We start from the raw sequence: 12,322 nt of genomic DNA on the forward strand, positions 1-12,322 counted from the left end.
GGATGGCTGGGACGGGTCCGTGGCTGTCTGATGAAGGGCCGCTCCAGATCCTGTGCCAACAGTGCTGCTCCATGTGCTGTGAAAAAACGATAAAAAAAAATTAATACCACAAATTAACCAGACGCCAACTCCCGTGGAATAGAAACATACAGATTATGGCAATACAACACAACCTAATGCACGGAACAAATACTTACGTTCTCTGGGCAAAGACCGGTCTTAAAAAGGCCAGAACGCGATGGTATTTGTACTTTCTGATCCTTGCTCCTGAACCACTGAAGCGGTTCTTCAAACGCCAACGTGTTTTGACTCTGGCCACTGTTGAAAAAATAAAACATAATGGTCAGACAATGGACTTTTGGCCGTGCTCACACAACTGTGTGTGATGAGAGAAACTCCTGAGAGTTTATCTCATCACACACAGTTGTGTGAGCACGGCCACGGTCTCTACTGCTTCACACTGCATTGCAAAATGCATTTCGGACCCGAGTCGGGGCGTTGTCCCAGCCATCCCACATCTCTTTGGCCACCTCATTCCATAGGCGCCGGATCGTCACATTGTCCGAGTGCTGTGGAACCTGGATGTCCCACAACGGGACTCGCTCCTGGACCAGGGAGATGAGGAGGTCATTTTCTATGAGGTCTTCATCCCGTTCTGGAACCTAAAAATTAAATAAAGACATTAATGTTGGATACATTAACATAAGGAAAAGAAAACAGAGGCTGAGAAATGGCATGAATAACAAGTCAAGATACAAAAGGATTCCAGAAGAAAAATGTAAAGAAATAAGAATGTAAAGAAAGGAAGATTCAAGAATACTAAAGTGAGGATACAGTAAACAGTCAGCCTTGTATACGTACACGCTGCCGCCTTGCCACCCGACCGTGACTCCGCTGCTCCTGCCCAGTCTCTGCCGTAGTAGAAGAAGTGCACTAAAAAAATGAAAAACAAAAATTGTCATATGTGTAGATGTGACAGTGAATACATACCAATCTGAGGCGGTGAGTACTCACTTCACTGACATGTTCTACTTCAGAAGGCCCAGGACGTTGCTCCTCATCAGAAGAAGAAGACATTCTGATGCATGCAGAAACAAAGAAATGGCAGAAATTAGGACATGTAGAGACAGAAAATAGAAAATAAAGGCATTGGCTAGGATATACTCACATTGTTCAGAGGCTTGTTTGCTCCAAGGTGCTGTGGTCTGTCTGCTCTGCTTGGCTGTCTGCTGAGTAGTGACCTGCAAATGTCCACTCCCTCCCTTTATCACCTTGTATGTGGGGGGTGGCTTATCAGTGTCTAGACATGTTTTTCTCTGGTGCAACGCATGCGTTCACGAACGCAAGCAAACGCATGTGCCTGTGAACGCATGCGTTCACATAGACAGCAATGCGTTTTTTTGGCGCATTCCTTACGCAATCGACCGTATACGTTTCTAGGCGGCAAATTGACGCCTCTAAAAATTACTACATGTAGCATTTCCGCGCCAAACCGCAGACGACGAAACGAAGCATGCGTCGTTGAACGTGGCAAAAAGCAACCGATCGCAGACGCATGCGTCCCTAATGTTAAATATAGGAATACACAACGCATGCGGATATCTGCAGAAGAAACGCTGCGGACACAACCGCAAATGTGAAACCGGCCTAACCCGCGGGAAGAGTCCAAAATCATGCCCAGGAAGCAGATTTGCTGAGCCGGCACTGGAGATGATTTCTCGAAGTTGATTTTTTAACCCAGGCGAGAAAGAGAATCCACGGTGATACTTACAGACTCCTCGCAGGCAGAATGGGACAGACCCTTGATTAAAAGGTCATCAAGATACGGGAGAACTACCACTCCCCGAGCATGAAGAATGGCCATGACGGCCGCCATGACCTTCGTGAAGATTCTGGGGGCAGTGGCGAGTCCAAAGGGCAAGGCCACAAACTGGAAGTGTTCTTCTTGGACTGCGAAGTGAACTGCTGATGAGAGGGAAAAATTGGAATATGTAGATAAGCATCCTTGATGTCTATGGATGCAAGGAACTCTCCTTTTTCCAGAGACGCAACAACGGAACGGAGCGAGTCCATCCTGAAGTGTCGGACCCATACGAACTTGTTTAGCAGTTTGAGGTCCAGTATGGACCACGAATAGGTTGGAGTAAAACCCCTTGAACCTTTGGTCTCGAGGGACCGGAACGATGACGCCGTCCCTTTGAAGCGCCTGTATGGCCCGAAGAAGATGCGACGCCCTTGATTTTGGGGGAGAAGACTGGAAGAAGCGCGGGGGGGGGGGGGGGGGGGGGGGGGGGGATGGAAAAAAACTCGATTTTGTATCCGGAAGACACGAGCTCTCTGACCCACTCGTTGTGAACGACCGAGAGCCAATTTTGACGGAACGAAAGAAGACGCCCGCCTGCTTTGCCAGTGTCCCCCGGACACATAGACGAGTCATTGTGTAGAAGGTTTAAGGGATGCGGATGCCTTGGGGCCAGAAGGTCTCGGTTTGCAGGAACGGTTAGGTCTGTATGAGACCTGGGGATTTCTGTTTTCCAGCCATCCCGAACCAGGGGAAGAGGAGGACCAACTGGAGTTGTTACGAAAGGACCGGAATCGAAACTGTTGCTGATTCCGAAAAGGCCGAGCAGGTTTTTGCTGGGGCAGAAATTTACTCTTCCCTCCGGTAGCGTCAGAAATTATTTGGTCTAGTTTCTCCCCAAATAAACGGCCAGCTTGGAAAGGTAAAGAAGTCAGCAAATTTTTAGAAGCAGATTCTGCTCGCCAATCACGGAGCCACAAGGCCCTCCTGATGGAGATTATGTTTTCAGCCGCTTGCGCTGCGCAATTAGCCGCATCTATGAAAGCGTTAACTACGAAGTCTCCGGCCTCAGCTATCTGGTTAGCGTGTCTGGCCGCCTCTGGGGGGAGATTACTGCCATGGACGGTAGAGGTTAACACCTCTGCCCAGGCAACCATTGCCTTAGCCACCCAGGTAGCAGCAAAAGATGGAAGGAGAGCTGCTCCTGAGGCCTCAAAGACTGAGCGAGCCAGGTAGTCAATTTGACGGTTAGAAGGATTTTTGACTGATGAACCATCGGACAGAGATAAGACTGTTTTGGATGCGAGTCACGATACGGCAGGATCCACAGAAGGAGAGAAGCAACTCCTTCATCAGGTCCTTGGAGAAAGGATATTTAGCTTCCGTGGCTTTTTGAGCCGTAAATCGCTTCTCCGGGTGTTCCCTGTGTTTTTGGACAATGTCCTGAAACTTAGGGTGATTAGCAAATATCTTTTGGACGCGTTTAGTCTTTCTAAAAGACAAGACGTGTTCCTGAGTGGATACCGATTCCTCGTCCATCATTAGTGTTTTGTTGACTGCCTCAATAAGGGAGTCAAGTGTCTCCTGACTGATAGAGGAGTCTTGGGTTAAAGATTCCTCTGACTCGTATTCTGATTAATGTACGCTGCGACCCTCGGGGGAGCGAGAACATGAGCTCACAGATGCTGAAGCTCGAGCATGGACGGGAGATGAGGGAAGGGTTCTTTTTCTGGCACCCCGAGATTCCCGTAGTACGGTACGCCCCCTGTGGTCGGACGGCCCCGCACAGGCGCCAGATTCCGTCGCAGCCGACGGAGGTGAGTTCTGGCTTAAGGAGCACCCCCGGACAGAGTCCAATGCCTTGACCAAGGAATCCATTGAACCTTGACAAGGACGCGGCCCACTCAGGAGGTTTAGGCTCGACGGGGTCGGTGGAGACATTGGAGGTGGAGGCAGAAGGTGGCTGCGCACAGGCCGGGTCACAGTTCTGGCACAAAGGGGTATTGTGGGCACGTGGCAACGCAGAATTGCAAGTGGCACATGAACTAAAAAAAACAGTGTGCTTCTTATTGCCCCTTTTAGCCTCCTTAGATTGAGACATAGTGTATGTCTATTCTCCAGTAAACTGCTAATAGCAGGGCTATAGGTGCAGAGAAGGGGGTTAAGCTTTTCCCTATGGAGTGGAGCAGCTTAGGCTACTTTCACACTTCCATCTGTACGGGGCCGTCGCAAACTGTCGGCCCGATGTACCGACGGACATTGTGCTAAATTTAGCACAACGTGGGCAGCGGATGCAGTTTTACAATGCATCCGCTGCCCATTGTGATGAGCGGGGAGGAGGGGGTGGAGTTTCGGCCGCACATGTGCGGTCGAAAATGGCGGACACGTCGCACAAAAAAAGTTGCATTGAACTTTTTTTGTGCGTCGCGTCCGCCAAAACACGACGGATCCGTCGCATGACAGATGTGCCCATCCGTCGCAATCCGTCGCTAATACAAGTCTATGGGCAAAAAACGCATCCAGCAAGCACATTTGCAGGATCCGTTTTTTGCCCATAACAACGGATTGCGACGGAGGAAAAAAGACAGAAGTGTGAAAGTAGCCTTCCCCACGGTCCTGTGCTGGTGTCCCCAGGGAGGAAGAGAGGGAAGTAGCCTTTTCGGCTGTATTTCCCTGCAGCAGTGGAGTCCCAAGATGGCGCCCGAGATTTGCAAGGCTCTTCTCGTTCAGAGCGAGAAGCGCCTGAGTAGTGGACGGGGCTCCGGACTGTATTTTTGAATTGCGGCCTAGTCCGGCTGAAGAAGCCGGGGACTAAATTAGTGGAGCCGGCCGGCGGAGTGCGCCGGCGGCTGCGCCTAACGATCGCCGCTGGCATGTAGCCAGCGGCACCTCTCCCCAGGGACCCGGACTGCACCTTGCCACGCCGGCAGCGTGAGGAAGGGTAGTACTCACCGAGGAGGGAGTCACCTCCAGCTCAATCGATCCTCCCTATGCCGGGGGATGGAGAGCGTCCTGATGTATGCTTGCCGCAGGGGGCTTACGGCTACTGTGGGGACTACATGATGCCAACAGGTGAGGGCTTAATTGCGCAGGAGCCCGGGAGATGCACATAAGAGGTATACTCTATGTGCTCGCCATCTTACAGGGGGAGATCGGGACCGTATAGGAACCGTCGCCCTAGCGTAGATTAGGCGTGCCCCAGTCATCGCAGGAGAGGTACGGGGAGGTATACTCGGCTGTGGATGGTTTGGGGGAGAGTGGACCCTGAAAAGGAATCTGTCGCCCCCTTCACTCCGTTAATTAAAAAATAAAAATGTACAGAAAAACAAAAATAAAATAAAAACCGTTGGGGTCTGAGAACAGACCCAAGTGCCTCCTACAGACACTAAGCAAGTCAAGGGGTGTATACTGCAGAGGAGGAGTTAATTCTTTGTGTTTACTTAGTGTCCTCCTAGTGGCAAGCAGCATAACACCCATGGTCCTGTGTCCCCCAATGAGGCGTAGGAGAAATCTTTGCCAATCCTTTTGAAGCGGACGTTCACAGCACACCCCATCACCTTCAGATGGAGTAGATATTCAGTGCGATAATGGCCTGAGAACAAAGTACAGGGAGGCTGAAACTGAGGATTTTTACTGTCTGCTGACCCTGCTTTGATGCCACAGCTCCAAATTCATGCTGCCCGTATTCTAATGTTTGGGAGTACCTATCTGTGCGAACAGATGATTTCAATAATGAGTCTAAACAAGATTGAGCCCAGATCACGCATCACTGATGAAATCCTCCACACTGTTTTAAAGGGAACCTGTCACCTGAATTTGGCGGGACCAGTTTTGGGTCACATGGGCGGGGTTTTCGGGTGTTTGATTCACCCTTTCCTTACCCGCTGGCTGCATGCTGGCCGCAATATTGGATTGAAGTTAATTCTCTGTCCTCCATAGTACACGCCTGCGTAAGGCAATATTGCCTTGCGCTGGTGTGTACTCCGGAAGACAGAGAATGAACTTCAATCTAATATTGCGGCCAGCATGCAGCCAGCGGGTAAGGAAAGGGTGAATCAAACACCCGAAAACCCCGCCCATATGACCCAAAACTGGTCCCGCCAAATTCAGGTGACAGGTTCCCTTTAAGTATTGCTACAGCACAAGACCTAAAACCAGACAGGCACACTGACCACGGAAAACTGGTGTCAAATATCTGGCCAGAAAACAAAATAGGTAAGCATTTTTAAAAATACAATAAAATGTATTTTTTGCCATGAAATCTAGTTTATACATTTTACCATACATTTGAATGGCTGTGCTTACAATTTGTTTAGTGTTTGTTGATATTTTCAGAACATGATCAATAGATGTGATATGGCGTCAGGCTATTTAACAATATGGTAAATAGCAGTTACATTTATACGTTCTTAGCGCTCGTGCAGATATTCATGCAACATGGCCCGAACAGGGACCGCAATGCACCGACTGGCCGCAGGTCATGACATCCTCATAGAAATACATGACGCTACGACCACAGCCAATCAGTGCACTGCAGACCATGCCCGGACAGTATTTCACAGATGTCTTACAAGCGACCCTTTGAAGGCAACCATAATGCTGATGTGGCCCTAGGAGAAAATGCCCTACAGGACGGCTGCCAGGCGAGAAGCATAATGCTGTTGAAAGATAGTCGGGCCTTTTAATAGCGCTTAAAGGGGTTTTCTCATTAAAGGGAATCTGTCAGCAGGCTTTTGCTACATAATCTGAGAGAAGCATGATGTAGGGAAAGAAAACCCAATTCCAGCGATGTGTCACTTACTGAGCTGCTTGGTGCAGTTTTGATAGAATCTTTGTTGGTCTGATGTAAATGAACCTCCAAAACAACAGTGTGTACTAATTAGTGATGAGCGAACACGCTCAGATGAGGTGTTAACCAGCATGCTCGGGTGCTAACAGTGTCTTTGTCGAGCTCATAAAATATGTCCGAGTCCCCGGGGCTGTTAGGCAATCCCTACATGCGGCTGTTGGACAGCCATGAGACAAGCAGCCCCGGGGACTCGGACATATTTTACGAGCATGCTGAAGACACTGCTAGCACACGAGCATGCTGGATGACCCCTTATCTGAGCACACCTGCTCATCACTAGTACTTGATAAGGACAGGCCCTGTACTACCCCACTGCTGCCATTAGGGAAACTAAATCTACCCTAATCTAATGTACCATGTGCTGTATAGAATACAGGACAATGATAAATGCAGGCGCCCTGTTTATGTCTGCATTAACTTACCAGCAAAAATGGCTTCCAGTTCTCTGACTTCACTTTCCACTTCCTGTATTTTGTGCAGGAGGCCAGCGATCGATGACAGCTCAGTATGCCGCTGTACTAAAGTCTTGCGCTCCTCTTCTTTTAAGGTCAGATTTAGTGTGTGACTTAGCTCCCTGTGCTCTGCGACCAAAGACTGCAGGTAATTCTGTAACGTCGTGTTTTTCCATAATGCGCCAAAGCCTTGAGAGCAGGATCGTCTCGACTGAAGTCCGTAAGGGTTTAAGAATGGAGCCGTATATCTGAGGGGTGATCCTGCAGACAGAGGAGAACACTGTCCTGGCAACACAGGGGTCCGCGTATGGAGAGCGGACACCCAGCCCCTCCGTAAGGCAGCGACGGACAGACGCTTCATTGTGGCATTTTGTGGTTACTGTACAGGTAAAAAAAAATAAAAAAAAAAAATCACTTTTTTTTTTTTTACTATCAAGAAAATATTTTAATTAACCCTCCGTCAGGGCAACTGATCTGACAGGCGCAGCTCACAGTTTCATTTCTCTATTTTCAGTGGTTTGTCTGGGAAACACCCTCCTCCCAGTACCTTCCTAACTTTAAAGGCTGTGTGAAACCTGAGAAGCCTCTTGTGCTGCAGAGCTGCAGGAGATCAGATATCAGTGTTTTGGCTTCTCAGGCTCATTGCCCCTGAACGCGTCACACCTTTGACGATTAGAATTTGCTGTTTTTATTCATCCCAATTGTTTTTTTAGCTTGTTTTATGAATAGCTAGTGCTAAATTTGTGGATTTGTCATAGAAGGTTTTGTTAGAAATAAGATTGTGCTTCTCAGGCACATTGCGCCCTAACACATATTCTCTCTCTTGCTTCAGCTTTTCTTCTGAACTGGCGAGGAGAATATTTGACTTGTCCAATGCCCTTCATGTTGAGCAAGTGTAAAATATACTGCTTGATGATGAGACAGACCCCTTACAGCTAGAAGATTTAGGGGAAGAAAGTGACATTGCTTCAGAAGATGATGTGGAAGAATGTCCAGATGTGTCTGATACAGGTCAAGATGGAGAGAGTGAGGAGGATGCTCAAGACATAGAAACATATTACTTTTCTGGTTATTAAACATTTTTTTTCCACCTGATTATGTGTATTCTCATTTATTACATTGCTATTATGGTAACTGCTCACATTTAGAGCATTGAAATTTTAAAAAAAGGAAAATATAGCCAATTTTCTAGCCTGTGCCGGACAGGCGCAATGCCCCTAAACTCGTTATGAAACATATTGCCCCTGACGGAGGGTTAAAAAGATAAAACCTTGTCAGAAAGTCACCATGTGACAAGGCTGTAACCGATACGGATGCAGGAAGGGCTGCGGTTGCTGTGGGGTCAGTGAGGAGCCATTGCCTGCAGCAGAGCGCCGTACACCGGGGCCGCCTGACACCACACAGCATGTGTCCTCACCTGTGCTGCTGCCTCACATCACCAACCGACCACTGGCGAGTTCTGAGGTCACGGTACAAAAGACTACAACTCCCACAATACACAGCGACGGAAGCCACACACTACGGAGGCCGAGAAGTGTCAATAAGGCACGCACACACAAATACACCTTACTATGCCCGACCCAGAGCTACCTAGGTATAGGCGCACACAGACGCTCCGCTGACAGCCGCTAGCTTGGACAAATGTCATTACAGCCCGACTATAACACGTGGTTAGGGAGAGCGAACACGTCACTGGTGTGCGCCCGGACTCATCACTGGGCGCATGCGCATTTTAGTCGACTTGTAGTGCGGCCTCGGACAGAGGGGGATTCTTCGTGGAGACCCCCGAGAGGGGCGGGCTGAGCTCGGAGCCATCATGCCGGTGGTTACCCTTCCCCCCAAAGAGAACAACGTCTTTAAGAGGATCCTGGTGAGAGCCCTTCCCCGCTAATGCCTTGTAGCTGCACCACATGTCCCAGCGTGCACCTCGTCCTGTACAGCCTTCCTGAGCGCAGTCACCTGCTGTGTCACTGACCCCAGCACACCATGACAGCAGATGTGCCACCATTACCGCTCCTTACATGTCACATGTGTGAATGGGGGCAGGGGGCTCAGGGTCCTGTGCTCAGCCCTCTGCTGTTCTGGTAGAGGTGAATGAGGGGGCTGCAAGGCCAAATCCTGGCTGCGACTTGCAGTTATTTTAGGGCTGAGATTTTGTCGTAAAGAACACCGCTATATGGTGGCCACGCTGCTGTCACGTGCTGCTTATATCTCTCCATGGCAAGTGAGTCGCATGAGGAAATCTACAGCACCCTGGAACCATCTGTGCCGCTAGGGGGAGATTGTAATGTGAGACCCCAATCTCTGTAGCCCGAGCCCGTGATAGAATCCCCCTGTAAATGTAATGTGAGACCCCAATCTCCGTGTCACACAGCGCGTCTCTGTAGCCCGAGCCCGTGATAGAATCCCCTGTAAATGTAATGTGAGACCCCAATCTCTGTAGCCAGAGCCCGTGATAGAATCCCCCTGTAAATGTAATGTGAGACCCCAATCTCCGTGTCACACAGCGCGTCTCTGTAGCCCGAGCCCGTGATAGAATCCCCTGTAAATGTAATGTGAGACCCCAATCTCTGTAGCCAGAGCCCGTGATAGAATCCCCCTGTAAATGTAATGTGAGACCCCAATCTCCGTGTCACACAGCGCGTCTCTGTAGCCCGAGCCCGTGATAGAATCCCCTGTAAATGTAATGTGAGACCCCAATCTCTGTAGCCCGAGCCCGTGATAGAATCCCCCTGTAAATGTAATGTGAGACCCCAATCTCCGTGTCACACAGCGTGTCTCTGTAGCCCGGGCCTGTGATAGAATCCCCTGTAAATGTAATGTGAGACCCCAATCGCCGTGTCACATAGCGCGTCTCTGTGGCCCGGGCCTGTGATAGAATCCCCTGTAAATGTAATGTGAGACCCCAATCTCTGTAGCCCGAGCCCGTGATAGAATCCCCCTGTAAATGTAATGTGAGACCCCAATCTCCGTGTCACACAGCGCGTCTCTGTAGCCCGAGCCCGTGATAGAATCCCCTGTAAATGTAATGTGAGACCCCAATCTCTGTAGCCCGAGCCCGTGATAGAATCCCCCTGTAAATGTAATGTGAGACCCCAATCTCCGTGTCACACAGCGTGTCTCTGTAGCCCGGGCCTGTGATAGAATCCCCTGTAAATGTAATGTGAGACCCCAATCGCCGTGTCACATAGCGCGTCTCTGTGGCCCGGGCCTGTGATAGAATCCCCTGTAAATGTAATGTGAGACCCCAATCTCTGTAGCCCGAGCCCGTGATAGAATCCCCTGTAAATGTAATGTGAGACCCCAATCTCCGCGTCACACAGTGCGTCTCTGTAGCCCGGGCCTGTGATAGAATCCCCTGTAAATGTAATGTGAGACCCCAATCTCCGCATCACACAGCGCGTCTCTGTAGCCCGGGCCTGTGATAGAATGCCCCTGTAAATGTAATGTAAGACCCCAATCTCCGTGTCACACAGTGCGTCTCTGTAGCCCGGGCCTGTGATAGAATCCCCTGTAAATGTAATGTGAGACCGCAATCTCCGCGTCACACAGCGCGTCTCTGTAGCCCGGGCCTGTGATAGAATGCCCCTGTAAATGTAATGTAAGACCCCAATCTCCGCGTCACACAGCGCGTCTCTGTAGCCCGGGCCTGTGATAGAATCCCCTGTAAATGTAATGTAAGACCCCAATCTCCGCGTCACACAGTGTGTCTCTGTAGCCCGGGCCTGTGATAGAATGCCCCTGTAAATGTAATGGGAGACCGCAATCTCCGCGTCACACAGCGCGTCTCTGTAGCCCGGGCCTGTGATAGAATCCCCTGTAAATGTAATGTGAGACCGCAATCTCCGCGTCACACAGCGCGTCTCTGTAGCCCGGGCCTGTGATAGAATGCCCCTGTAAATGGTCGGGGACACACAAGATTGCCATAGCACCACTCCAGTGTTTTGTAGGTTTCTCAGCACTGAAGCGGCGCTTTAAATGTAAGTCCCCTGCCCCCGGCATCTTCACCGGTTTTCAGCACTGGTCCTGCGGCGCCATCTTGTGAGCGCAGTGCTGACTGGCTGGGAGACAAACGCTGCGTCACAAGCTCTCAATGCAAGTCCACAAGAGCCAGAGCGAGGTTCTCATAGACTTGTATTGAAAAGTGACCTCTGCACGGCTCCATTAAACACCGGACCAGCCAGCAGATCACTTTTCACCGGTGGCCAGCAGGAGTGATGGCAAACAGATGAAAATGACGGAAGGTGAGTATCAGGGGGAGGGGCATACATTTTAAAGCAGCACTTCACCGGAGTGGTGCTTTAAAAAACTATATGGCAGGACTACAATAGTTAGGATCTGCTTGACTTTAAAGGGGTTTTCCACTACTAAGTTATTGATGACCTAGTCTTAGAATAGGTCATCAATATCAGATCAGTAGGGGGCGCTCCTCCAGCAATCAGTTCTAAGTGGGGCTGAATGTAACCCGCATGCAGAGCACAACAGCAGAGCTCCGTCACATGGAAGCCACAGATCAGATACGCACCTATTCCATGAATGCAGCCACCACCTAAAGACAAGTCGTCAGCATCCTTGTAGAGGATAACTGTTTCATGCCTGTCTTACTGGTGTGCGGTGGTGTCACTAAACATAAAGAGGCTATCTGATGAAGACACCTCCGCTAGCAGAGTGGCAGTCCCAGCCTGTTCATGTATGTGAATAATCTCCATGTAATACTCCATTGCCTGGCTGCTGCTTATTAGCGGATCACTAGGCGTTTTTGGTTTTCTTCACCAGCTGGTGCTGTATAGACCTATTATTTCCCATCACAGTATTTTGGATGCCAATATATCAAGTCTAGGCAACGATCTTTATGCCAGATACATCTACACCTTTATACTGTCATAATAGCCTGCTACAATCGATCAGTATTAGCCTGGCGTTCAGGCTGCCCGGCCCATAGGATTGCAGACTAGGTAAACTGCTATGGTTGCACAAAGTTCCGTACTTTTCTTTTTTGATACCCATAACCTGCTCTCCTGGCAGCAAAAATCATGTAGTCATAACACACGTTTTGATGCATTTTTTGCTGCTAATTGCAACTAACCTGTCTGCAGCATTTGTTTAATAAAGTCTATTTAAGTCACCAGCAAAAAATGGAGGTAAAACACAATAAAATCTGTTTGCTGCATTTTTTCACTCTCATTGCTTTTAAGGGTGAAAAAAGCAACTTGTGTTCTG

General features: G+C 49.4%; 2 protein-coding genes across 7 annotated transcripts in view; one reads left to right on the plus strand and one right to left on the minus strand.

Moving 5' to 3' along the window:
- The window catches only part of MTRF1 (mitochondrial translation release factor 1), an 82,216-nt gene extending 73,426 nt beyond the window's left edge, over window positions 1-8,790 (minus strand). For 2 of the 6 annotated variants that reach the window (XM_077297311.1, XM_077297308.1), the window contains exons 1-2: window positions 8,520-8,741; window positions 7,073-7,481 (exon numbers count right to left, since the gene is read on the minus strand). In XM_077297311.1, coding sequence (XP_077153426.1) covers window positions 7,073-7,463 — 391 coding nt within the window. In that variant the 5' untranslated portion in view covers window positions 7,464-7,481; window positions 8,520-8,741. Of the gene's footprint in view, window positions 1-7,072; window positions 7,482-8,388; window positions 8,493-8,519 lie in introns of those variants that run through there. The other 4 variants (XM_077297312.1, XM_077297309.1, XM_077297310.1 and 1 more) reach the window with 4 other exon arrangements.
- NAA16 (N-alpha-acetyltransferase 16, NatA auxiliary subunit) overlaps window positions 8,688-12,322 on the plus strand; it is a 52,056-nt gene continuing 48,421 nt past the window's right edge. The window contains exon 1 of the mRNA XM_077297307.1: window positions 8,688-8,972. Within this exon, the coding sequence (XP_077153422.1) occupies window positions 8,919-8,972 (54 nt within the window). The 5' untranslated portion in view covers window positions 8,688-8,918. The remainder of the gene's footprint in view (window positions 8,973-12,322) is intronic.

Source organism: Ranitomeya variabilis, chromosome 3 (assembly GCF_051348905.1).
Source record: "Ranitomeya variabilis isolate aRanVar5 chromosome 3, aRanVar5.hap1, whole genome shotgun sequence".
NCBI classification, from domain to species: domain Eukaryota; kingdom Metazoa; phylum Chordata; class Amphibia; order Anura; family Dendrobatidae; genus Ranitomeya; species Ranitomeya variabilis.